Source organism: Ambystoma mexicanum, chromosome 10, assembly GCF_040938575.1.
Source record: "Ambystoma mexicanum isolate Mex_15411 chromosome 10, UKY_AmexF1_1, whole genome shotgun sequence".
NCBI classification, from domain to species: Eukaryota; Metazoa; Chordata; class Amphibia; order Caudata; family Ambystomatidae; genus Ambystoma; species Ambystoma mexicanum.
Window position 1 is genome coordinate 308,215,408 of NC_090932.1, and position 26,928 is coordinate 308,242,335.

General features: G+C 50.0%; 1 protein-coding gene across 2 annotated transcripts in view; it reads right to left on the reverse strand.

Moving 5' to 3' along the window:
• SNORC (secondary ossification center associated regulator of chondrocyte maturation) overlaps positions 1–16,837 on the reverse strand; it is a 237,446-nt gene extending 220,609 nt beyond the window's left edge. For both annotated transcript variants that reach the window (XM_069617897.1, XM_069617896.1), the window contains exon 1: positions 16,639–16,837. In XM_069617897.1, the coding sequence (XP_069473998.1) occupies positions 16,639–16,705 (67 nt within the window). In that variant the 5' untranslated portion in view covers positions 16,706–16,837. The remainder of the gene's footprint in view (positions 1–16,638) is intronic.
• Between the last annotated feature and the right edge of the window lie 10,091 nt (positions 16,838–26,928).

Sequence of the window (26,928 nt, forward strand, 5' to 3'; positions counted from 1 at the left end):
GTATGTCAGCGACCTAGACGGGAACGCTAGGACTCCCCAGCCATCTGTATGTCAGCGACCTAGACGGGGACGCTAGGACTCCCCAGCCATCTGTACGTCAGCGACCTAGACGGGGACACTAGGACTCCCCAGCCATCTGTACGTCAGCGACCTAGACGGGGACACTAGGACTCCCCAGCCATCTGTACGTCAGCGACCTAGACGGGGGCTCTAGGACTCCCCAGCCATCTGTACGTCAGCGACCTAGACGGGGACTTTAGGACTCCCCAGCCATCTGTACGTCAGCGACCTAGACAGGGACTTTAGGACTACCCAGCCATCTGTACGTCAGCGACCTAGAGGGGGACGCTAGGACTCCCCAGCCATCTGTATGTCAGTGACCTAGACGGGGACGCTAGGACTCCCCAGCCATCTATATGTCAGTGACCTAGACAGGGACTCTAGGACTCCCCAGCCATCTGCATGTCAGTGACCTAGACAGGGACACTAGGACTCCCCAGGAACACTAGGACTCTCCGGCCATCTCTATGTCAGTGACCTAGACAGGGACACTAGGACTCCCCAGCCATCTGTATGTCAGTGACCTAGACAGGGACTTTAGGACTCCCCAGCCATCTATATGTCAGTGACCTAGACAGGGACGCTAGGACTCCCCAGCCATCGCCATCTGTATGTCAATGACCTAGACAGGGACACTAGGACTCCCCAGCCATCTGTATGTCAGTGACCTAGACAGGGACTCTAGGACTCCCAGCCATCTGTATGTCAGTGACCTAGACAGGGACACTAGGACTCTCCAGCCATCTGTATGTCAGTGACCTAGACAGGGACACTAGGACTCCCCAGCCATCTCTGTATGTCAGTGACCTAGGTAGGGACACTAGGACTCCCCAGCCATCTGTATGTCAGTGACCTAGACAGGGACGCTAGGACTCCCCAGCCATCTGTATGTCAGTGACCTAGATGGGGACGCCAGGACTACCCAGCCATCTGTATGTCAGTGACCTAGAAAGGGACTCTAGGAGTCCTCAGCCATCTGTATGTCAGTGACCTAGACGCGGACGCTAGGACTCCCCAGCCATCTGTATGTCAGCGACCTAGACGGGGACGCTAGGACTCCCCAGCCATCTCTGTATGTCAGTGACCTAGGTAGGGACACTAGGACTCCCCAGCCATCTGTATGTCAGTGACCTAGACAGGGACGCTAGGACTCCCCAGCCATCTGTATGTCAGTGACCTAGAGAGGGACACTAGGACTCCCCAGCCATCTCTGTATGTCAGTGACCTAGGTAGGGACACTAGAACTCCCCAGCCATCTGTATGTCAGTGACCTAGATGGGGACGCCAGGACTACCCAGCCATCTGTATGTCAGTGACCTAGAAAGGGACTCTAGGAGTCCTCAGCCATCTGTATGTCAGTGACCTAGACGGGGACGCTAGGACTCCCCAGGAATCTGTATGTCAGCGACCTAGACAGGGACTCTAGGACTCCCCAGCCATCTGTACGTCAGCGACCTAGACAGGGACTTTAGGACTCCCCAGCCATCTGTACGTCAGTGACCTAGACAGGGACTTTAGGACTCCCCAGCCATCTGTACGTCAGTTACCTAGACGGGGACGCTAGGACTCCCCAGCCATCTTTATGTCAGTGACCTAGACGGGGACGCTAGGACTCCCCAGCCATATGTATGTCAGTGTCCTAGACGGGGACGCTAGGACTCCCCAGCCATCTGTATGTCAGTTACCTAGACAGGGACTCTAGGACTCCCCAGCCATCTGTATGTCAGTGACCTAGACATGGACACTAGGACTCCCCAGCCATCTGTATATCAGTGACCTAGACAGAGACACTAGGAATCCCCAGGGACACTAGGACTCTCCGGCCATCTCTATGTCAGTGACCTAGAAAGGGGCACTAGGACTCCCCGGCCATCTGTATGTCAGTGACCTAGACAGGGACTTTAGGACTCCCCAGCCATCTGTATGTCAGTGACCTAGACAGGGACTCTAGGACTCCCTGCCATCGCCACCTGTATGTCAGTGACCTAGACAGGGACACTAGGACTCCCCAGCCATCTGTATGTCAGTGACCTAGACAGGGACTCTAGGACTCCCAGCCATCTGTATGTCAGTGACCTAGACAGGGACACTAGGACTCCCCAGCCATCTGTATGTCAGTGACCTAGACAGGGGCACTAGGACTCCCCAGCCATCTCTGTATGTCAGTGACCTAGGTAGGGACACTAGGACTCCCCAGCCATCTGTATGTCAGTGACCTAGACAGGGACACTAGGACTCCCAAGCCATCTGTATGTCAGTGACCTAGACAGGGACTCTAGGACTCCCAGCCATCTGTATGTCAGTGACCTAGACAGGGACACTAGGACTCCCCAGCCATCTGTATGTCAGTGACCTAGACAGGGACACTAGGACTCCCCAGCCATCTCTGAATGTCAGTGACATAGGTAGGGACACTAGGACTCCCCAGCCATCTGTATGTCATTGACCTAGATGGGGACGCTATGACTCCCCAGCCATCCGTATGTCAGTGACCTAGAAAGGGACGCTAGGACTCCCCAGCCATCTGTATGACAGTGACCTAGACAGGGACACTAGGACTCCCCAGCAGTGGATTTCTAGATACACATGGCCAACAACTCAATGTAAGGAAAGCAGCATTGGTGCTTCCACAAGGCAGTGAACGTGTATTTTGTAATAGGTTTTGATTTAAGAGAAAACATCCTTAAGATAGAGAAGCAAGTGACAGTCAAAAAGTAAACCTATTTCAGATTACTAATCAATTATTATTAGAATGTACACAGAAGCGTGCATCTCTTCTCAATCAACAATTAAGCATGCAAATGAGCAAGATCATTGAGAATATAAACGACCACATTTCCAGGCTAAGTAATACATGACCATAAGGGCTGGACTGGCCCATAGGAAACTCTCGAGATTTCCTGGTGGGCCTCTGAACCCTGGGCTTCTTTTTTGTGGTATTTTCAAATTTTTCGCACAGGAAAAGTGTTGCGCTTGCTGAAAATGTGTAACATGGGGCAATTTAGAAAATAATTTCCTGGGTCTCTTTTGCTTCTCAGTCCACCCCTGATCACCATAAGCCTATGGGGAAGGTAAGAAAGGAGGTGAACTCAAAAGAGATAAAGTGCACCAGAGGACAAGAAAGGGAGCGGGAAGGGCGATTATACATCAAGTCAAAATCAACTTTGTAGGTCAGAATTACATCGCTATACACCTATAAAATGATTATGCCATCATGCATAACGAGTTAAAGACACACCGACAAAGCCAACAGTGAAGGCTCGAATGGACATAGACATAGTAAAAAGACTTTGGTCCACTGCTGTCTTTTTACAGCGTCTATTAGTCAGGCTAGGTGTAGATGAACGCTAACTTCTAATCAATGTTTCACCTGTAAAAGTAATTCCCCAGCATGTAGCGTTCATTTATGCAACTATGGGTCATGTACAGTGCATTTACAGATGCTGTTCTGCCCTCCCTACCCAGTCATTGCAATGTAATACGTGGGGAAAGTGTCCACGTTCGTGTTTTCACACACATAACCTTACCATTAAATGAGGTGGAAAGGTTTCCGTGTACCGTGTCATGTTTCCTGGTAACGTTATATGTGCAAACACTGAACTGCACCCATATTTGCGCTTATAAAAGTAATGTGTGTGAACGTACTCGGAGCCTCTTTAAGTAACACCGTTTGAAGGATTATAACGCGCCACATTGCTGTGCAAGTTTTTCAAAGCACTGAACTACAATGAATTGTCAACGACTTTTCAGACGGGCGTGTCACCAGCTCAAACTGCACTTCAACGTCACCATAGATGCTTAAAATGGACGCGCATACCCAGTGGTTTGCTTTTAAAAGTGCACAAATATGTGAACGCTGGTTTTTGGCTACGTCATTATTACAGAATGCAGCAATGACTTCTTTTCACTGTGGAGGACCTGAACAAGGCTAGCGCAACATGCAATAAAAATGAAAACTACCTGACTCTAAAATGGAGGCCCATTGCGCCAAATAGCACCCACGATTTACCTCCGCCTCCCATACGCCAGCTATCCTATCTGCACCATCAATTGGGTCTCTTCCTATCCATGTGCACTAAGCACCACCTGCAGAGAGCCACAACTAAAAAGGTGACCATATTTGCTAATGTTTGTCCACGTTGTCCTTTTTTATCAGTTGTATTCTTTCCAAGTTTGCGAAGGAGTTACATCTTCCAGACAGGTCTCGGTCATGGCCATAAAGATATTGGTTTAATTTCCAGAGAATCCTCCTTTTGGTGCATGGGTTAGCTCTCATGCACCAACGCGTTGCCTACTCACTGTGCGTTGAATGTACATGGGTCTCCGCGACTATTAGAGATGCTGATTTTAGAGTAGGCGGTAGACCATTATTAGGGTCATCGTTTCCATGACCTTAATTCTGCCCGAATGTTCTTAGAACTAGAGTTCTTGAGTCGGTCTTGCCTTGACTGGTTATCAATTACAGACATGCAATTGTTGTACACGTGGAGTTTAAAAAGGCAACAATCCTGCCAGTGAGATACATTTCCTAGGTTAATAAATAAGTTGATTGCTAGTTTGACACCACACAGGTTTCTTCCTTAAAAATGACCTAATGAAGAGACTTGGGCGGTCTTGGGTTTAGTTTGGTTAACGCAGTGTCCCACTGTTTTCTACGTGTGTCACACAATGACTGGATGGGAACAACGTTTGGAGAAACATTCAACAGCAACTGCAGCCGGCCTGTGATTCAATGGCAACTGCACAGAAGCAAAGCATTCACCAGCCTAAGAAGCCAACCAGAGATTCAATGGCAACTGCGCAGAAACAAAGCCTTCTCCAGCCTCTGAAGCTGACCAAGGATGCAATGGCAACTGCACAGAAACAAAGCAATCACCAGCCTCTGAAGACGACCAAGGATGCAATGGCAACTGCACAGAAGCAAAGCATTCACCAGCCTCTGAAGCCGACCAAGGATGCAACGGCAACTGCACAGAAGCAAAGCATTCACCAGCCTCTGAAGCTGACCAAGGATACAACGGCAACTGCACAGAAACAAAGCCTTCTCCAACCTCTGAAGCCGACCAAGGATGCAATGGCAACTGCACAGAAGCAAAGCATTCACCAGCCTCTGAAGACGACCAAGGATGCAATGGCAACTGCACAGAAGCAAAGCATTCACCAGCCTCTGAAGACGACCAAGGATGCAATGGCAACTGCACAGAAGCAAAGCAATCACCAGCCTCTGAAGCCGACCAAGGATGCAACGGCAACTGCACAGAAGCAAAGCATTCACCAGCCTCTGAAGACGACCAAGGATACAACGGCAACTGGACAGAAGCAAAGCAATCACCAGTCTCTGAAGCCGACCAAGGATGCAACGGCAACTGCGCAGAAGCAAAGCATTCACCAGCCTAAGAAGCCAACCAGAGATTCAATGGCAACTGCGCAGAAACAAAGCCTTCTCCAGCCTCTGAAGCTGACCAAGGATACAATGGCAACTGCACAGAAACAAAGCAATCACCAGCCTCTGAAGACGACCAAGGATGCAATGGCAACTGCACAGAAGCAAAGCATTCACCAGCTTCTGAAGCTGACCAAGGATGCAACGGCAACTGCACAGGAGCAAAGCATTCACCAGCCTCTGAAGCTGACCAAGGATACAACGGCAACTGCACAGAAACAAAGCCTTCTCCAACCTCTGAAGCCGACCAAGGATGCAACGGCAACTGCACAGAAGCAAAGCATTCACCAGCCTCTGAAGACGACCAAGGATGCAATGGCAACTGCACAGAAGCAAAGCATTCACCAGCCTCTGAAGCCGACCAAGGATGCAATGGCAACTGCACAGAAGCAAAGCAATCACCAGCCTCTGAAGCCGACCAAGGATGCAATGGCAACTGCACAGCATTCACCAGCCTCTGAAGCCGACCAAGGATGCAATGGCAACTGCACAGAAGCAAAGCAATCACCAGCCTCTGAAGCCGACCAAGGATGCAATGGCAACTGCACAGAAACAAAGCAATCACCAGCCTCTGAAGACGACCAGGGATGCAATGGCAACTGATCAGAAACAAAGCATTCACCAGCTTCTGAAGTCAACTAGGGATTCAATGGCAACGGCACAGAAACAAAGCATTCACCAGCCTCTGAAGACGACCAGGGATTCAATGGCAACGGCACAGAAACAAAGCATTCACCAGCTTCTGAAGTCAACTAGGGATTCAATGGCAACTGCACAGAAACAAAGCATTCACCAGCCTCCTGAAGTCGACCAAGGATGCAATGGAAACTGCACAGAATCGCAGGACTAATCAGCCTTTGAAGCCGACCAGGGATTCTATGGCAACTGCACAGAATCAAAGCATTCACCAGCCTCCTGAAGTTGACCAAGGATGCAATGGAAACTGCACAGAATCAAAGCACTAATCAGCCTTTGAAGCCGACGAGGGATTGCATGGCAACTGCACAGAATCAAAGCATTCACAAGCCTCCTGAAGTCGACCAAGGATGCAATGGAAACTGCACAGAATCAAAGCACTAATCAGCCTTTGAAGCCGACCAGGGATTCAATGGCAACTGCACAGAAACAAAGCATTCATCAGCCTCTGAAGCCCACCAGGGACTCAACGGAATATGCACTCAGGCAATGGCATCTGACGCCATTGAATGATTCAATGATAACTGCAGGCAGCCAAAGAGTTAATGACATCCATACTCATCTATGGGTTCATTGGCGCCTGAACACATAGGACACCTGCAGACAACCCAAGACTCAATGGCATCAGTACTCAAATAAAAGGATTCAATGGCATCTGAACCCATCGAATGATTCAATGATATTTGCAGGCAGTCAATGGGTCAATTCAATCTTTACCCAAATAATGAGTCGGTGATATCTGCAGTCAGCCAAAGGAGTCTGTACCCCCTAAGGATTTGATGACATCTGCAGACAACCAGTGAGCCAACAGCATCTGTTCCCATATAATGACTCAATGGCTTCCAAACCAGCCAGAATGCACTGGTATCAGGGCCAAACAGGTTAGTGATGTCTGCGCCCATCACATGATTGTAATGGAATGTGTGCAAGGTCAGGCAGTCAATGGTTGGACTTTAAAAGGAAGCCCATAAATTCAATATCAGAACACCCAGTCGGGTATATTCAAAGCTATTTGATCAGGATGCATGTGCGCGCTCCAAAACAGCTGTACGGTGTCAGATTTTCCAATTGCACTTGAAACCAGCCAGGTGTTAAAGGTGTAAGAACTCAAACATTCCCAGGTGCAAGTAGCAATGCAGCTGCAGGAAGCAGAGCACGTGACAAAGGCGCAGACAGACATCAAGTAAAGGGACTCAACAGCATTAGGGACCCTCCAGGAGCCCAGTGGTAGCTGTGTCCAGCTAGAGGGGTGGGGGTACGTGGAAATCGAGCCTCAACAGGGAATCAGTGGCCTATGCTCAGATAATCAAAATGCGGTGCCCCAGACAAGGAATCTGCAGCAGTTGCAATCAGCTGGAGAATCAGTGGCAGCAGCTCCCAACCAGACATCAGCAGCAATGGCAACCAACTTGGCAATCGTTAACTGCTTTGCCCAGTCGGCGAATCTATGAAGGTTACACCTACGCAGGGAATCTGTGCCAGATACTGCTAGGCTTCACAGAGTCAATGAATCCAGTGGAAGATTCCCCCAAGCTTAACGGAGTGAGTGCATCGAGTCCATGAGGGTTGCATCCATGTAGGGAATCTGTAGTGGATGTAGTAGATGCACCCAGCTACAGGGTTGTATCCAGGTAGGGAATCTGTAGTGGATGCACCCAGCAAAAGGGTTGCATCCAGGTAGGGAATCTGTAGTGGATGCACCCAGCGACAGGGTTGCATCCAGGTAGGGAATCTGTAGTGGATGCACCCAGCGACAGGGTTGCATGCAGGTAGGCAATCTGTATTGGGTGCACCGAGCGACAGGGTTGCTTCCAGGTAGGGAATCTGTAGTGGATGCACCCAGCGACAGGGTTGCATGCAGGTAGGGCATCTGTAGTGGATGCACCCAGCGACAGGGTTGCTTCCAGGTAGGGAATCTGTAGTGAATGCACCCAAGGACAAGGTTGCTTCCAGGTAGGGAATCTGTAGTGGATGCACCCAGCGACAGGGTTGCATGCAGGTAGGGAATCTATAGTGGATGCACCCAGCGACAGGGTTGCTTCCAGGTAGGGAATCTGTAGTGGGTGCACCCAGCGACAGGGTTGCATCCAGGTAGGGGGAATCTAGTGGATGCACCCAGTGACAGGGTTGCTTCCAGGTAGGGAATCTGTAGTGGATGCACCCAGCGACAGGGTTGCATCCAGGTAGGGAATCTGTAGTGGATGTAGTGGATGCACTCAGCGACGGTTGCATGCAGGTAGGGAATCTGTAGTGTATGCACCCAGCGACAGGGTTGCTTCCAGGTAGGGAATCTGTAGTGGATGCACCCAGCGACAGGGTTGCATCCAGGTAGGGGGAATCTGTAGTGGATGTAGTGGATGCACCCAGCGACACTGTTGCGCCAGGTAGGGGATCTGTAGTGGATGCACACAGTAACTTGGAAATCAGCAGCAGCTGCACCCAGAAGGCGAACCAGTCCGAAATTAGCAGTAGCTGAGGCTGATCAAGGCCGCAGGAGCTGGTGCAGACACCAGAAATTCATGGCAAATTCAGCCAGCCAGGGTTACAGGCAAAGAGCCAGAATGATGCTAGGGACTAGGACTTTGCTGAAACAATCAGACACATCCAACTTCCAAATCAAAAGAGATTGCACTGAACCCCCACCCCATAAACAATCACCACTCAGAATAAGATTATTATTATTTATTTATTGGAACGCGCCACGTGCCCGGAGGACTCGGGGCGCACAATCACGAACACCTGGAATATAACCAAAGAGGAGCTGATCCCATAATATTGCAAAGACTAAACGCTTAACAAGCTGCGTATAATATGTCCTGCAGGGCCCAATGCTGAGAAGTGACTTCCCAGGCATCCCCCTCAAGTCTTCACCTGGTCCCGCAGGTGTCTGGCCTCCAGCCCTAACGACCCGAGATCGAAACTCGGCTTCGGTATTGCCTGAAAGCGTTGAGGACGAGTATGCTCATCCTATTTCCATAGATGCATAATAGCCCAGCATTTAAGGGGTTAAAGCAGTCGGACCGCATGACACCAATGATTGGGAGGCTACTGGATTTTTTCACATCTGGGGAGCCGTTCCTGGCCGGATCCTGGTTTCGAGAAAATACAGGCCAATATCAACCCCGTTCATGTGTGGAGTCGGGGTCAGCAGTTCCCTCAAGAGGAATCAGTGTCATGTGGGCAGAGCCTGGGAGGGAGTGTCTGCAACGCCCTGCCAGAGCCACTGAATCCGTGGCAGTTCCCCCTAGTGGGGAACTAGAGGTAACGCACCCAGCAATACATTGGTTATAACTGAGCCCTGCCAGAGTATTTGTGGTAGCTGCACCTAGACAATGAACCATGGGTTGATGGGTGAACCATGGGTAGATGCACCCAACAATGGGATCAGTGGCCATTGGGAACAGCAAAAGAATCTGTGGCAGAAGCGGCACCCACAGTGGAGTAACTTTGCTGAAAATGTTGGGGGGGGATACATGACATCCGAAGAAAAGGTGCCCCAGCCAAATGAATGGGGAAAAAATGGTGTGCCATGAAAGTTGGAGGGGGGGGACAAACACCCCTGTTCCCCCCCTAAAATTACGCCCATGCGCACCCTGACTTGGAATCTGAAACAGAGGCCTAGCAAGCAGCGAATCTGGGAACAGTACAGTCTGCCGGAGTGCACCAGGGAATCACTGGCAGATCATCCACACAGCAATGGCAAAAGGGAGAGTGGTGCAACGCCATTGAGCTAATCGAGCTCCAACCGCTCCCCCATTCTCCCTCCTCCCTGAAATGTGAATTGAGAGGTGGGGCTTCCACAATTTCTTTTTGTTAAGCAGAGAGGGAAGGGAAGTCTTTCCTGAAACTGGTGGTGTTAAAGTTTTACTGTGTTCGTGCAGAAAAATGTATTTGCACAAACGCAGCAAAACTTTAAAGCTGGTAGTTTCAGGAAAGGCTTCGCTCACCTCTCTGCTTATTAAAAATCAAATGCACACACCAGCACCCCTCCCCCCCACGGGTGCGAGCCAACATGAAACAACGTATGTGTAGCTCCCGACGGGAAAGCAGAAAGAAAATGGAGGAGGCGGCCCGGTAACCCATGCAGGGGCCTCCTCTAACCTTTCTCCCCTCCCCCTGGGTAAGGGTCAGGCTGGTATAAGGTGGTGTTTGGGCGACCAAGCACAAAAGACAGACTCGGAATGAGCCAGGGGGAAGCTGGAAGGGTCTTCGCTCTTCTCGGACCAGCGCCTCTTGGGAGCCTAACGGCAGGGGCGTCTGGTGGTAACAAGGGCTCAGCTTCCCCCAAAAGAAATAGTGTGCTCCCCGCCCACGGACACCAGGGGCAGGGTAGGGTAGGCTCAGGCACAAAGGGTTGGGAGAGTTGGGCCTACTATGGACTCTATACAAAGGAATAGGGGGAAGCAGGTGATTTTGGACACAGAGCAAGCGCCACACTTGCAGACTGGATTTCACAAAACGTGTGCAGTGATTCTTTTGTTGTGGAAATAAAACTGCGGCCAAGTTTGCCATTTTGAAACTACTGTCTCATTCCAATTCATTTTCTTGAAAGAAAACAAGGTGCAGCGGACGAATGAGCAAAATGATGGCTGATTGGCTAAGGGTACAAATGGACAAATGCAGGGGTTATGCTCTTTCTCATCCGAGGGGAGGGGCTGATGTGCACGCTTGCTTCATACTAAGCAGAGAGGCAAGGGAAGCAGTGTTGCATGTTAGCGCATGTGGGCGTCCCCCGAATATTCAATGTAATAATGTCTCCTAATGTCAGTTAAACTAATAGCTACGTAATAAGTAATGGGCATATATTCTATATACTTTAAATGAGGCGGTCCTGCATTGCCTTCTGTTCGAGGGGTGTCTACTTTTCTAGACTGACAAACCCTCCTCTTGGCCGTATGCCAAACGCCTCATCCATACATTGCATCTTCCTCCGACTTAGGGCCTCATCACGACTTCGGCGGTAACCCTTAAATCCGGCAGTAGCGCTATTACCGCCAGATTTAAGGGTCCGTCGAATCAGGGCTTCGGCGGATTTCACCCCAGCTCTGAGCTGGGGGGAAATCCGCCGAAAATTCACGCTATTACCGCTGACGGGAAATCCGCCGGCGGTATTAGCGCAGAGATTCCCCTTTTAGCCCAATGGGGAATGGGCTCAGTGGGGAATGGGGACTTACATTACCTCCGAACTCGTGATCCGGCGCTATTAGCGCCGGGGAGTTCGGCGGTAGGGCTAATACCGCCCACGCTAATAGCGTTACCGTTACCGCCCAAGTCGTGATGAGGCCCTAAGTGTTTAGATCAGACTCGGAATCTGATTCAAACTCTTTTTTGTCAGGAGTCATTTTTGCGGGGACATTATTGGAACGGGGGAGCTTTGCCCCCAGCTCAGTGTCATGTAAACGTCCGTATTGGTCAGAAGGTGCAGCACCAGCACCTATCAAAGGGTCAGGCTGTGCTGGGCACGGCCCTTCAGCACACTTTACAAGAACAGCGGGGGGCTCTGTTCTGTTGTTCAGCTGATACCTGTTCTTGATAGGCATTATTGGGTGGGTTGGCGCTATTAGTGGGACCCAGGACTCACCAAGGGGTTCCTGCTGAGTCACTAATCACGCCAAAAAAGCAGTGAAAATATTATCCTGCGAGGCGTAATTAGCTCAAAAGAAACTGAAAACGTATTTTCACCTAACTTTGTAATACCTCATTTTAGTGCGATTCGTTCCATAATCCTGAATTGCAAAAATCCATGCTATTTGTGCAGGTTTGTAAATGACATGTCTTTTTTAATAGCTCCTATTTGGCAGTTAACCTATTTCTGAGCGCTTTGACATTTTCAATTTAGTGAACCGAGGGACAGGGAGAAAAGTTTTCTCTGTGTGTTTGTTTTATTCTGATCATTAGTACATCACCAAAGTTGCTTTTTCGGGTATTAATAATGCTTCCCGGCCTTTTGAATTAATTTGATCAATTAATTAATCAATGAATTAATATTTTCTACAATCAGACACTTAGGAGATCCCTGGAGGTGGGGGGGGCACACTGAAAAGTCTCGCACAGGGCGTTCAGACCTGGGGCTGGCACTGGTGCGTGTGAAGAAGTGCACGAGGAATGGGTGACCCGGTGCACGTGTGAATGGGCAAGCGTACGGTGAATAGAGGCATGAGTGAATGGTATGGTTAAATGAGTGAGTGAATGTTGTGAATGCTGTGTAAGTGTGCGTGCGCGCTTATGTGTAATGCTGGGCCGAGGAACTCATTTGGTGGGGTAGAGGGCAGGAGTTGGGGGATGGAGACCTGGGGGTATGTGGCAGAGGGAGGGGGGTGGCACACTGTACTACCGTCTGGTTGCTTTTGCTTAAGGGGTGATGCCTGATCGGATACCTGGGCTTTAGATACAACATTTAAATGCGTGTTATCTCTATATGCAATCACGTGGTTATTCTCCCTGGCAGATTGCGCTTACTTGGACCCCACGCAGGACAACCCTTGGGATTGAATAGAGGAGCGGAGTCTCCAAGTATGCCCCGCCCAGTTTCTAAAGTGGCCCCTCCCATCACCATTTAGCCCCACAACATGTAGGTTTAGTTGCACCCCTGATAGTAATGTACTCAAAGGCAGCTGCCCTCAGCCATGGAATCAGTGCAGCTGCACTCATCCATGGAATCAGGGAAAGCTGCACCCAGCCATGGAATCAGGCAAAGCTGCACCCAGCCATGGAATCAGGGAAAGCTGCACCCAGCCATGGAATCGGGAGCAGCAGCACTCAGCCATGGAATGGATGGTAGCTCCCTCCTCGACAGAGATGGGCAGATGTACTTCAATGCAGACCCTCATAACTCACCATTAGTGGCAGAATCAGGAGCAGCTGCACTCAGCCATGGAATCAGTGCAGCTGCACTCATCCATGGAATCAGGGAAAGCTGCACCCAGCCATGGAATCAGGCAAAGCTGCACCCAGCCATGGAATCAGGGAAAGCTGCACCCAGCCATGGAATCAGGGAAAGCTGCACCCAGCCATGGAATCGGGAGCAGCAGCACTCAGCCATGGAATGGATGGTAGCTCCCTCCTCGACAGAGAGGGGCAGATGTACTTCAATGCAGACCCTCATAACTGACCATTAGTGGCAGAATCAGGAGCAGCTGCACTCAGCCATGGACTTGGTGGTAGCAGCCTCCCAAGCAGAGATTCGGGAATTCTCTACTTGATTGGCCCTAACTTGCCAGTGAACCAGTGTCAGCTGCCCTAAGCCCTGGTATCAGGGAAAGCTGCATTTTCCTTGGGAGGCAGCTGCCAGCAATCCCATGACCGAGTATCGGAAATGCTCTACTTCATCGGCCCTAACTCGCCAATGAATCAGTGGCAGCTGCACTCAGCCACGGAAGCAGGGAAAGCTGCACCCAGCCACGGAATTAGGGAAAGCTGCACCCAGCCACAGAATCATGGAAAGCTGCGTCCAGCCATGGAGTCAGTGAAAGCTGCACTCAGCCACGGAATCAGGGAAAGCTGCGTCCAGCCATGGATCTGGGGAAAGCTGCACCCAGCCATGTAATCAGGGAAAGCTGCACCCAGCCATAGAATCAGGAAAAGCTGCACCCAGCCATGGAATCAGCGCAGGCATGCGCAGACATGGAAACAGGGAAAGCTGCACTCATCCATGGAATCAGGGAAAGCTCATGATCATGGAATCAGCGCAGGCATGCGCAGACATGGAAACAGGGAAAGCTGCACTCATCCATGGAATCAGGGAAAGCTGTACTCAGCCATGGAATCAGGGAAAGTTGCGCCCAGCCATGGATCTGGGGAAAGCTGCACCCAGCTATGGAATCAGGGAAAGCTGCACCCAGCCATGTATCTGGGGAAAGCTGCACCCAGCCATGGAATCAGGGAAAGCTGCACCCAGATATTGAATCACTGCAGGTGCACCCAGCCATGTATCTGGGGAAAGCTACACCCGCCCATGGAATCAGGGAACGCTGCACCCAGATATGGAATCACTGCAGGTGCACCCAGCCATGTATCTGGGGAAAGCATGGAATCAGGGAAAGCTGCACCCAACCATGGAATCAGGGAAAGCTGCACCCAGCCGTGTATCTGGGGAAAGCTGCACCCAACCATGGAATCAGGGAAAGCTGCACCCAGCCATGTATCTGGGGAAAGCTGCACCCAGCCATGGAATCAGGGAAAGCTGCACCCAGCCATGTATCTGGGGAAAGCTGCTCCCAGCCATGGAATCAGAGAAAGCTGCCCCCAGCCATGGAACCAGGGAAAGCTTCACCCAGCCATGGAACCAGGGAAAGCTGCACCCAGCCATGGAATTGGTGGTAGCGGCCTCCAAGGCAGATAATCGGGCTTTCGCTTTCGACGCTTCATCAAGGACGACCCTAACACGCGAGTGAATCAGCAGCAGCGGCACCCAGCCATAGAAGCAGCAGCACCCAGCCATGGAAGCAGCGGCACCCAGCCATGGAAGCAGCGGCACCCAGCCATGGAAGCAGCTGCACCCAGCCATGGAAGCAGCGGCCCCCAGCCATGGAAGCAGCTGCACCCAGCCATGGAAGCAGCGGCACCCAGCCATGGAAGCAGCTGCACCCAGCCATGGAAGCAGCGGCACCCAGCCATTGAATAAGAGGCAATGCCTTTTGATGTTTGTTAGTGCACTCCAAACTTCAGTTAGATCGAAGAATGTCACTTTACTTTACCAGCACAACGTCCCACAGGGACCTACCCGTGTCCTTTTATATTGCTAATGTTCCGGGGCACGCAAAGACGGGAGAGGCCGCTCGGGGCTTCCACACCCTGTGTGAGTGAACATGGCCCACTGGGCCACACTGGCCTTGGGACTGGGGCACCAACAGGACGCGGTTTATAAGTGTAGAAATATCTGTTGGGTTTATAGCCGCAGGCCTGGCTGAAGATGTATGGGGCCCCTTTCAACAGAATGGTTGGGGCTCCCCTGCTTAGGGCGAAAACAGTCTAGGGCACCCCTGGGGTGCATATATCGTAATGGTGGCAAAGATAAGGTGAATGGCCGCCGATTGTCACGAGTCAGCCAGACAGGATCTTAAACACTAAATGCCCACTGAAGAGCTATACACCCTTATTTGTCAGCAAGTAAATAAATAAATAAATAAAACATAAATAAATAAAAATAAAAAATAAAACAAAGTGGCTGCTGTAGGAACCAGTTTAAGGCGGCAATGAGGTGACAACACCTCTGTACATCCAGTGGGAAGTGACAGCAGGAAGGTATCCAGGAGACTACACACACGTTAATACCCATATGAAAAGAGATAAAGGAATATAGCACCGTGTTACAAAACTACTGACCGGCAACATGGGGGCAGTTGTTGCGGGGGCCGGGGGAGGGGGGGCATGAGGTTTTAAACCCCTTTCATTTGAAAAGATTGAAAGGTCCCGACGCCGTCCCCATATAGCCACTTATGTTCTGTTACTTTTATTGCGATGCGTTTTGTTGCCCCGTTTTGTGGAGGTTCCGTTCAAACGTAAATATTACTGCTGCCGATCTTGTACCAGAGCGCTATTTGCGACGCTACATAGAAACGAGGCTGCAGAAGGGGGCATGCGAGCTGCACTTAAACGCTGGAGGGCAGGCGACAACTGCGCAGAGTTCACCTCCCGCACGTGAAATGAAATGGGACGCGAACATTTCAGCACACGCACTGAACGAAAGAACACGGCACCGGGGCCTTTCTGATGTGTACACTGTAAATTGCACCGCCTTCATGCGCGGATAGTACTGCAATCCCGGGGGCTTCTTAAAGCAGCGGGTAATCTCTGACTGCAGGCCTGGCTCCTGCCCGCCTAATACCTAGAACAACAGATCCAAAAACCCACCCCTAAGACCCCACTCTATATCGCCTCTGTTCTCTCCCCCTCACTCCTTGCAACGTCAAGGCGCATGGTGAAAGGATAGCTCTGGGGGTTAGTGCCTCTGCTGCCGAGACCTAGTCTAAGTCTAAGGTGGTTCTGTGACAAGACAGCAGGCCAATGCGCCTGCCGCACAGGTCTGGGCGTATCCCGTATGCGACATACTAAAGCTCGGTGGGGAAGCGCGCGTGCTGTGGTGATTTGTGCGCACACAACACTTTCAGGTTCTCGGCTATTAGAAGACAGCGAACGTGGAGGGTGTGGGTGAGAGGGGGTGGGGGGGTGTAAAGAGCGTGCCACAGGCTAAGCTAATGGGAAGATAGCAGCTTTAAGCTCATTTAGAGAGATCTGTGCAAACCGCAGGTCACTAGTACAAGTCCTGGCTGGCAAGGACAACACTGCCATTACGTCTTCACACCTCCGAAACCCCCAGGGTCCAGCAAAAGGAGTACCGTCGAAATGAGGTAACTCGTCGCCAGCTTTTATAGCGCTTAGAAGTAGCTCAGTTCCCTTATTAGGAGCTATAATACGAGGATAAACAGCCTTGCCATTACCTGTTAGCACTGCGGGGAGCAGACACCCCGCCAAGGTGAGGACCAGGAGCACCCCGTGTCGGACCATGCTTCTCCGGTGCTGCTTGAGATGATGTGGGTGCCCGGGGAGCAGGAGGGCCCTCCTGGGGGGTGTCCGCCAAGGGGCAGAGCCTCTGTGGTACAATGGGGGCTCTGTGCACTGGGCAGACAGCAGAGCGCAAAACTAAATACTCAAACATCACACCGTACTCCCCCAGCAGCCCAGCCCTGCCCTCGCACCCCTCCCCTGCCTCCTCCAAGGCGCGCACACAGAGGAGAGGTTAATGGGTCCAGGGAGGTCTCTTCACACTACCCCCACCCGCCCCCCCACCCCCAAGAAGGGAGTGTGAGAACGACCTGTGCAGTAGAACCTTTCCCTTATAGTGCTTCATGGTACCACAGAGGCATCAGAGCACCCTACGCTCACTGTGGCCAGAATAGTGTCTCAAATAACAGGGACCAAACAGACCGCCATGATCAGCAACTGGTGACCCTCCTAAACGCGAGGGAAGCGAGCAGGACAGCCGCGAGGGAGATGGGGGCGGGGGGCAGCTGTTGTCCTCCAGCCCCAAGAAATGGTCCAAGATTACAGATAAACAGTGCGCGTTATAGCTTAAATAAACATATCGGTCAAAATGCTGCAGCTATAACAGACCGTTGTTAGCGGAGGAACCAACTGTACCGCCCCTGTAACTAAGTTCCCTGTAAGTAACAGCGCCTCAATGCCATTGGGCTGTTTGTGCGCTATAAAAATGTAATAAATAAATAAAGAAGCAGATCACAAAATATAGCACTTCAGGGCCTACAAAACTACACAGGAGCATTTCCTGGGCCCCTTCAAAGGTGCACACGCTCAATAACACGGTGGGATGCGCGGCCCAAAAACACTGGCTGGTATATTGCGCCAGTGCAGAAAAAACAACCCATTTCTCCTGTGCCAGGAGAAAGCGCATCCGTCTTAGATACTGCGCCAGGAGAGAGAGTGGCCACCGCGGTTCCATTTCCAGCGAGAGTCCCAGACCATCAGAACTTTTCAAGATTCTTCCCCCATCAAGCAAATCTCAAAGGATTCTGCATGGTGCCAGGAAATTCACGAGGGTCTCCTGGCCAAGATTGGCACCCATAGGCAGACCATTAGCGACATCTAGACCTCTTCTCAGGGATGCAATACCCACGCGAGCGTCCCTCCAAGCCCTATCTCCGAAACCAATAAAATCCCACGCTTTAACTTCCCCCATTACCCAGAGGAACAAGTAATCAAGATCGTTCGTGATCTTAAACCCACCACATGCTGGGGCGACTGTTGTCCGGCAGATGTTTTAAAGGACTCACTTGAACTGCTTGCCCCCTGGATGACCAAACTCATCAACATTTCTTTTCATGAGGGTGTAGTTCCTTCCTCCCTTAAGGAAGCCTGGATTACACCATTGCTCAAAAAAGCCAATCTTGACCCATGTGTTACTGGCAACCATCGACCTGTTACAAATGTGCCATTTGTCTTAAAGATCATCGACAAATTGCCATATTTACAGCTGCAGAGGCGCATTGAAGACCACCAGATCCTCTGCTGACGCCAATCAGGTTTTAGAGCTCAGCATGGGATGGAAACCGCAATGCTGGACCTCAAATCCACCTTGGCCGGCAGAGTGGACAGAGATCATCCCACCTTGCTGATGCTTTTGGATCTCTCTGCAGCCTTCAACCTGGTGGACCACTCCCTACTGGTGTCAAGACTGGGGGAGATCGCACACTGGTCCAATCAAGCATCCCAGTGGATATCCTCATTCCTCGGTCCTCGGAACGGCCGGGTATCGGTTGGTGAGGAAAGTTCCAACCCCGTTCTTCAAACGTGCAGCGTCCCTCAAGGCTCCTGCCTGTCGCCCATCATATTCAATATACATATATCAGGCCACTACTGGATTTCCTAGGTGCCCTGGGTGTCTAGTATACAAATTATGCCGATGACACTCAGGTCGTCCTTGAGCTCAGCGGGAAGCATGAAAGGGATCTGATTGCCATAAACAAAATCTACAATGACATCCACACATGGAGGGCAAGCAACTCACTTGCCCTGAATTGTAATAAAACAGAGCTTCTGATTGTGGCCTCGAGAGCCCTTACAGGGAAACTAGCCCCGGCCTATGCCAACTTCAGCGTTGCAGGCAATATCACACCGGTTTCTAAGAAAATCAATACATTGGGGGTTGGCTTGGACGAGGAACTATCTATTAGAGCACATGTTTCCCATATTCAATCTTCCTGTGGCCTCGCGAATAAACTACATTCTCCCATTTCTTCTGCCAAAAACTGTGCGCTGCTTGCTTCTGCACGAGTAAATTCCAGACTCGATTACTGCTATAGCCTCCCGGCGGTTACAACACATCTCAATATACAAGCTTTGCAGGTTGCACAGAATAATGCAGTTCGGGCCATTCATGGCTTGTCCAAATGTGCACACGTCTCAGATGCCAGGAGGGCACTTCACTGGCTACCAATCCAGCACAGGATCACCCACGAGATCCCGGCACTGTCATTCAAATGTCACTCCAATGCCTGCCCAACATATCTTATCAATGGAGTGAAGCTCCATGTAGGAGGGAGGCAGCTCCGCTCTTCAGCCTATCCCACATTTACTCAGCCCAGACACAAGCTGGCGCGCTTCGGAGGGACTTCCTTCGATACTCAGGCTCCTTTACAATGGAACTCACTTCCCGGGCATATACGCCTGACTGATAATGGTTTTCTCCCCCCCTGACTCCCGTTGCCTGACTTCTGATTCCCGCCTGTCCCCTGTCTGTCTTTTATGTGCGTTCTGAGGCCCATGGGCTTGCAGCACTTTACAAAAATTAAAATAAATAAATAAATACATTCCTGTTCTGGTGTTCCCTACCCCTTCGCATCCCTAGCCCCCCCTCTCCTTTGCCCTTTGCAGTACCTTCTCTGGGTGGGTAGTTCCTGTTTTAATGCAATGCCCAATAATAAAAACACAGATTATAATCAGGTGAATACATTTAGGCCCTAGGCTTTATTGTATGCAACACAAAGTTAGGAAATAAAAACTCAGCATGTGTGTTTCTCTAGGCATCTCGCGGTGAAGTGAAGCGATGTTGCATCTTGCGGTCATCTTGCGGTCAAGTGAAGCGATGCCGCATTTTGCGGTCAGGTGAAGCAATGCTGCTTCTAGCCAGCCTCTTCCATGTTCTGCTGAGCTCGGTCTACCGATGCTTCTCACCCAGAAGCAGAGCTCTTTTTCCCAGGGCCCCTTTTTTCGGTCAGCAAGTAGGACCTGGTTCTGATGAGTCTTATTTTCCAACGTATTTTTCGGCTGGCATCCCAATTTCTCAAGAGTGGGCATCCTCGATCTTGGACCGTGCCGACAAAGCCTACGACTCCTGGGCAGCATTCTGCTGCGCGTGTCCCTTACTCATGGCTCCTCCCATGTTCTATTTCCAAGCATATTTTCTTCCGTTCTTAATAAATTACAGCCATCATGGCGTGCTTTAAAACTTTGTGTTTTTGTAGGGTGGTTTTTTAAAGGCCCCTTTCCACACCACGCAAGCATTTGTAGTGGGTACCTTTTATGTCAATGGTAAATTTGACAGATGGCCTGCCCCCATTTCTGGTCTTAGACCCACCCCTTTTGCGTAGTCCCACCCCTTTGATATACATTTTATATACATTTGATAAGAACCCCAATATTTTTTAAATCAATTTGATTGACCCCCAATAATTTTGATATACATTGTATATACATTTTAAATACATTTAATATATTTTTACTATACATGTTATATACATTTTGATATAGTTTTGATACGAATGTTATATCAATTTGATAGATATTTTATATAAATTGGAGCAAACTATAAATAGGTTGGGGGCGGTTCTAAGGCTATGATGCTGTTGGGGAAAGGGGCTTATAACGCTTTTGTGGTAGGCCTGGAAAACACATGCGCTCTTCCTGTTTTCCAGGGGCTATCCAGCGTGGTATCTAGGAAACAGGGATTATGAACCGCTACAGTTCCAACGAAGTCCTGGCGATCCTGCCCCTGATTGTCTTAAGTGGTATGATGGGATGGAAGATGCTCAGGATTTGACGTCTGTGTGAAGGGTCAGAAATGTGAGGCAGACATCTTTGTGGAGATTTTTTAAAAAGATGACATTTTATTAACTGAAAAGGTTGTATAAAAGCCTCACTATCCCTAACCTGACAAGGATTTCCCTGCCTAAAAGAAACTAGAGGAAACACGCTAACAAAAGGTTTCTGTACCTCACAATCGTACATACAACAACTCAACAGGGTATGGCAGTTCAAAACAAACAACTATAACAGTTAAGTTCACAGCATAACTTTCTCCTGAATTCCCCTTCCCCAGATTCAACCAGGATTCTGTTCAACAGTAAAAGGATAATGAAATCCTGTCTTGTAACAGTTCTGATGCAGTTCTTTTGTTCCAACTCAAATTCCACAAATATTTCTGATTTGTTCAACAAGGATTTTCCTCTTTCAACTTGTGAGAAAAAGAGCTCAAAGCAGCTTCTTCTCATGAACAAAGAATATTTCCCTGTCATTAGGATCAACAAAAATGGCTTGATCAGGATAATTCTGCAACAGTTCAAAATGCTTGTTTTAACAGTGTTAGAGGCTCATGCAGCAGTTCATACATTTGCTTCAGCAATATTCATTTGTCAGGATTATTCTGTAACAGTTCACAAAACAATCTAGTGGTCCTGCCACTTTCTCTTGAAGACTGTTCACCACACCACAGTACTTTAATGACTTCCACCTGGTCCACTCACATGCCAGACCTACTACTACAAAGTCCTCTTCTCTTGTGTACTCTCCTGCCAGAAAAGAATAAACTACTACAATGCCCTCTGGCCTGGTGCACTCTCCTGCCAGGCCAGAATAAACTGCTAACTACAAGTACTTCTGTGGCAAAGGTTAGCTGCCACCAAATTAGTAATGTCTCCTGTTTCACAACATCAAGTTTAAGCATTTCTTCAAGGAAAACAAGAACCACACAGGGGCTGTTTGTTACACACTTGTGATTGCCACACGCAATGCAGGTTATGCTCCGGTCCCTCTGAATACCTTCTATCAGAAGGGCAGCCTTCTAGCCACTAATTTCCCCACTTCCGCATTAGCCAAATGCTGACAATGATACTCTCTCTTATACTTCTTTGGTTTTGGTAATGTGGGTTTAAGCCAGTTCCTCTTATGACCTTTATGTAGGGGCAATATGTTTTACAGACACTTGTTTTCTTAATTGCCCTCTCTTGGCTTTGGCAATGTTTGTTATTTCTAACTTTCCTTGGTATGACTCTTTTGGCTTTGGCAATAGCAGTTTGTATTCAGTTCTCTGGTTATTACCTTTTCTTCTTGTTGGCCGTTATTTGCACCCACATAATTACAACCATACCTTTTTGGTTTGTGTGTCGAGTTCTTATTCTTCCACGTCCTCTTTACACCATTTTGGTTTTCAAATGCATCATTTGTCAGCTTCACATCAGTTCGGTATTCAATGTAAGGTTTAATTGCCTCTTCTTCACTTTCTTTATAGTAGTTCTTTGCTTAGAACACCCTGGCTTTGCCAGTGGGTGATCACAGAGCGCTCTGGGGTCACAACCGAACTCAGAGGGTCTGGTGTGCGTGTCTGTTTGCTCCACTGATCCCAGGTCTTCTGCTTCGCATGGCCCTGCTTCCTGCAGCCTGTGCCACACAAAAAAGGAGCTTCCCCTTCTGCAGAGGCTCTCCAGTGCTCACCTGCCACTGGGGCCTACCTTCCTTCACCAAAAGGGTTCAAAGTTTACGCTTACTGCTGTGCAACCTCTGCAATTATGGCTTCTAGAGGATGTGTATAAGGGAGGTCATGCTCAATATTTTTGTTATCGAGGGGGACATGTTATAGTAGAGCAAAAGCACTGTGAAGAACACGCATGAAACACAAACTACCCCTGTCTCCCATAATTCAGCTCAGTAGACACCTCCTTTAATTCACATATTTTGTTATTTTTTATAAACTATGTGACCATCCATTTTTTTGCCCAGATAAAAAAAAATAAGCGCACTGGCACCCTTATTTCCGGACTGGCAAACTACAAGTCTGCCTGCCGGAGCCACTGTGCCCTGTGCTCGACAGGTCTGACCCTGCCCGGCGCAGCGGCCATGGTAGACAGACTTGTCACAGGAGCATCAGCACCGTTGCTAACAGTTCCGGTGCTGCTGTGTCCCCACTCCCATAGAGTACTGTAGGACTCTGTAGGACTCTATGGGAATTGGGATTAGCAAACGTACCAGCGCCTGACTTCCCGGCAGACAGACTTGTAATAGCCCGACGGCACTGGGAAGTCAGGTGCCAGTAAATTAGTATGGGTCCAGCGGCAGCCCGCCGGTAACACCAGCAGGGTTATCGCCGGACCCGTAATGAGGCTCATTGAGTGATTCACTATGAACCCAGTGAGTGTCAGGTGCTCGAAGCCAGATGCAACTATCAGTTAGGAGAAGAATCCTTACTCAGTCATTGCCAGACAATTACGTTAATGGCCTTTCACTAGTTCCAGGAGCTTTGTGAAAATCAGAGCGATTTACTCATGCCAACAATGTTAACTCCCCATCCGAACGTGGGCACCTGATGGTGGACAGCTGGACTCATTCTGAAAAAGGCCATTTCAGGGGTCCACTGTGCAAAGTCACCCCATCCTCTATGACATACAGTAACTAGGCCATGGTTACTCTTATTTGAGAGTGTTTTAGTAGATTGTAAGTCACAGCAGCATTGCCTAAATCTCTGATGAGCTAGTTGCCTGATAGTATGTAAAATGTATTATATATTAAAGTTACTCACTATAGTGACTAGAGTACTCATAGTCCTTAGTCCCCTTTCCTTCATCATTGTGGGCATCCCCCAACATGGCGATAGAAGCTTTGGAAGCCTGGATGCCGGGAGACGCACCCCCAAATGTGACGAACTATGCCTCAGACCCCCTGAAGGATGTTGTCAGAGAGAGGTAGAACTTGAGGACTCTCTTGAAGTCCAAGGAATGCTGATTCAAATGGAATGGAGTGACCACCTTGGGAAGAAAGTTTTGATGAATGCGCAAGATGACCATATCATTGTGACATGTGGTGAAGGGCTTGGATGATGACAAAGCCTGCAGCTTGCTGACCCTGCACACCGAAATGAGTGCCACGAACAACACTGTCTTCAGTATCACCAGCCTGATGTCCATGAAGCCACCAGCACAAGTGGCTTGCGCTGCAAGGCCGCAAGAACCACATTAAGGCCCCAGACCGGATGAGGCCTGTGTACCGGAGCAAAGAGCCTGGACACCCCTTGAGGTGGGCCTTAACCACCGGGTTGGCCGATGAAAAAACTTGCTCTCAGGAATTCTTGTAGGCTCCAATGGCCACCAGATAGGTGCGGCAGGTATCGACCTGAACGCCGGAATGAGCAAGATGTGCGGAAAAAGCCAACACTTCATGCAGGGAGAAGTTAAGGGGGTATAGCCCCCTGCCGTGAGCCCAGTGGCAAAATCTTATCCATTTCCTCTTGTACTTTGCCCGTGTAGATTGCCTCCTGAATGATGTGACAGTTGTCCTTGGGGAACTGCGCAAGGTGGCGTCTCAGCTGGTCAGGAACCAGGACGCTAGGGCCAGCCTGGCACCTGTGGTTGTGCCAGCAGAGCTGGAACACGTCTCCCAGAAAACACTGACCTCAGCCTGGCCAAGACGCAAACCAGGGACACTTGGAATTCAGAGGAGATGCAAATAAGTCCAGAACCGGAAACCCCCCATCTCTGGAACAGGGGCAACAAGAAGTTGATGTGTAACTCCCACTCATAGGTTTTGAACCGCAAGCGTCTCAGTTGGTCCACTTCCGCAATGCTATCCCTCGGGGGATGGACCACGGAAATCCAAATCGCTTCCTCAAGGGCCCATTCCCCAGATCGTCACTGCTTCAATGCACAGGAGGGGGGGAATGGGTGCCAAGTAAAACATTGTCGTGGAATTGTCGTTCCTGACCAGAACCTCTGTCTCCCTGATGAGAGGCAGAAAAGCCTTGTGCGCCATGCCCGAGTTCAAGCAGATTGATATGCAGGAGGGTCTCTGCCCTGGACCATGTACCATGAATGGAGTAGCCCCCCAGAGTAGCCCCCCAGTCTGAAAGCGAGGAATCCGTCGTCCATCAGCCACCAGCAAAGATCTGGGGGGAGGAACAGGGGTGTTGGGATCCTGTCTGCCTGAGTCCCTGTCTCCTGGTCCCAATTAGCTGACAGTTGGAGCTGGAGGTGCCTCATCTTGAGGCGAGCGGGCTGGACCCTGAGCATGCAAGATGCCATCAGCGCCAGAAGGTGCTGGAGCCACCATGCCAAGGTGGTCGAGTTGGCCAGAAAGTGCCCTATCGCCTTGTGGAGGGCAAGGAGCCTCTCGAGTGTGGGGAACACCCACTGCACTGCCATATCCCAGTGCACTCCAAGGAACACCAGATCCTGGGCGGGAGTCTGCTGCGACCTCTGCCAGATGAGGGGAATGCCCAGCTGATTAAGAACGTCTGCAAGCCGTTGGCAGGAGTGCACCACTCCCTCTGGTGGTCCTGACCAGGCAGTCGTTCAGATAAGGGTATAGGTGATGGCCCTCCAGGCAGAGGAGACCAGGCACCAAATTCAGACCAAAATGCAGCACCTTGTACTGGAAGGGGTATGACATAATCGTGAACCACAGATTTCCGATGCAGCTGGTAGATGGGGACAAAAAGGTACACATCCTTGAGGTCTAGGGAACACATCCAGTCCCCTGCACACAGAGACTCTGCTATGTACACAGGAGTAATCATCTTGAAGCGTTTGAGCGGTGAAGTCACTGAATTGCAGAGCCCACTGACCCTGCCTGGCTCTGCCTTGTGCCCTGATTGGGCAAAGTACTTCATTTTCAAGAACAACTTCGGAGCCGGATGGCAGAGCAGGCCGAAGATCAAGGCCGATATTTAAGGCTGAGTTCGGTCTCGGCCGTTATCCGCTACGCAACGCCGCCCCTACTTGGATGATCGGACACCTGCATCTTGCCGCCTGTCTGGGTTCTATCCACCTGCCACCACCTCAAAGGTAAGCCGTGCAGCGCGATCCACACGATCATACGCTTACTGATATTTGATGTGCCTCAGCACTATACTACGGTCATACACCTCTCAGAGGCCACTGTAATACCCTCCGTTCGCCCTCCCTTCCTTATGCTATTCGACATCACCCTGAAGGAGCCGATAGCCCCGCCTGCACTCTGAGACGCCATGCTAAATCCAGAGACTAAATCCTTCTTACCCAACAGGAGCTAGGTGAAGGCATGGCAACCACAGCTTGCCACAAAAGCTTTTCCTTACTATTGCAGATTGCCCGCACTACGACCTGCCCCCTTCACTAAATGCAGAAATAGTCATCTGCACACGAGAACCGGACGGATGCACTCGCCCCACTAACATCTCCGAAAAAGAAGCACAGTCCCACAATCATGCCACGCGCACAGAACGCCACACAAACAGCCTGCTGCACAAGGCGAGCTCCTTTTTACGCCTGGCATTCCCCTGCCACAAAGTACCTTGGGGCCCCACAAGCACACGGCTCGTGCTTTCTGCCAAATAAACTCAGCCCACAAAACCTTGGACTACCGTACCTATATTCAACCTCTAACACACCTGGCCACCACCAGCCCTGACCCAGCTGCAAGCCACACCAAGATGCGTAAATGAGGTACGCACCATGTGGTTACCGGCGCCTCCCTTGTGTCTAGCCAGGATATACACTCCAAATACACTGTTGCACGGAATATGGACTCCAAGACTGTCGCCACTAGCAGTACCCACGAAGAAAGCTTCACTGCACACATGACCACTGTCGCTTCTAGTGCACCACCAAACTAGGTAATTATTGCCAATCTCACAGCTGCCAATATTGCTTGCATTGTGTCTGATATCACAGATGTAATTGATGCCAACACCCCTGCGTTCAACCACAGATGCCAATGCTACCACCTACCATGTACTAAACTGTTCTCCTGCATTTATGAGTGATGACACTATGCCTATTCATACAACCACCAACACTACTGGCATGATGCCCAATATCATTGTTAATTATGCTGCTGAAACACCTGCAATTGTACACAGATATTAAGGTTATCGCACGTTCTACACCTAACTATGCCTCCGCTAATGTGTGTGCTTCTTTTGATGCCTAACCTCACTGATGTCAATATTGCCTGCCGGGTATCTAACACCA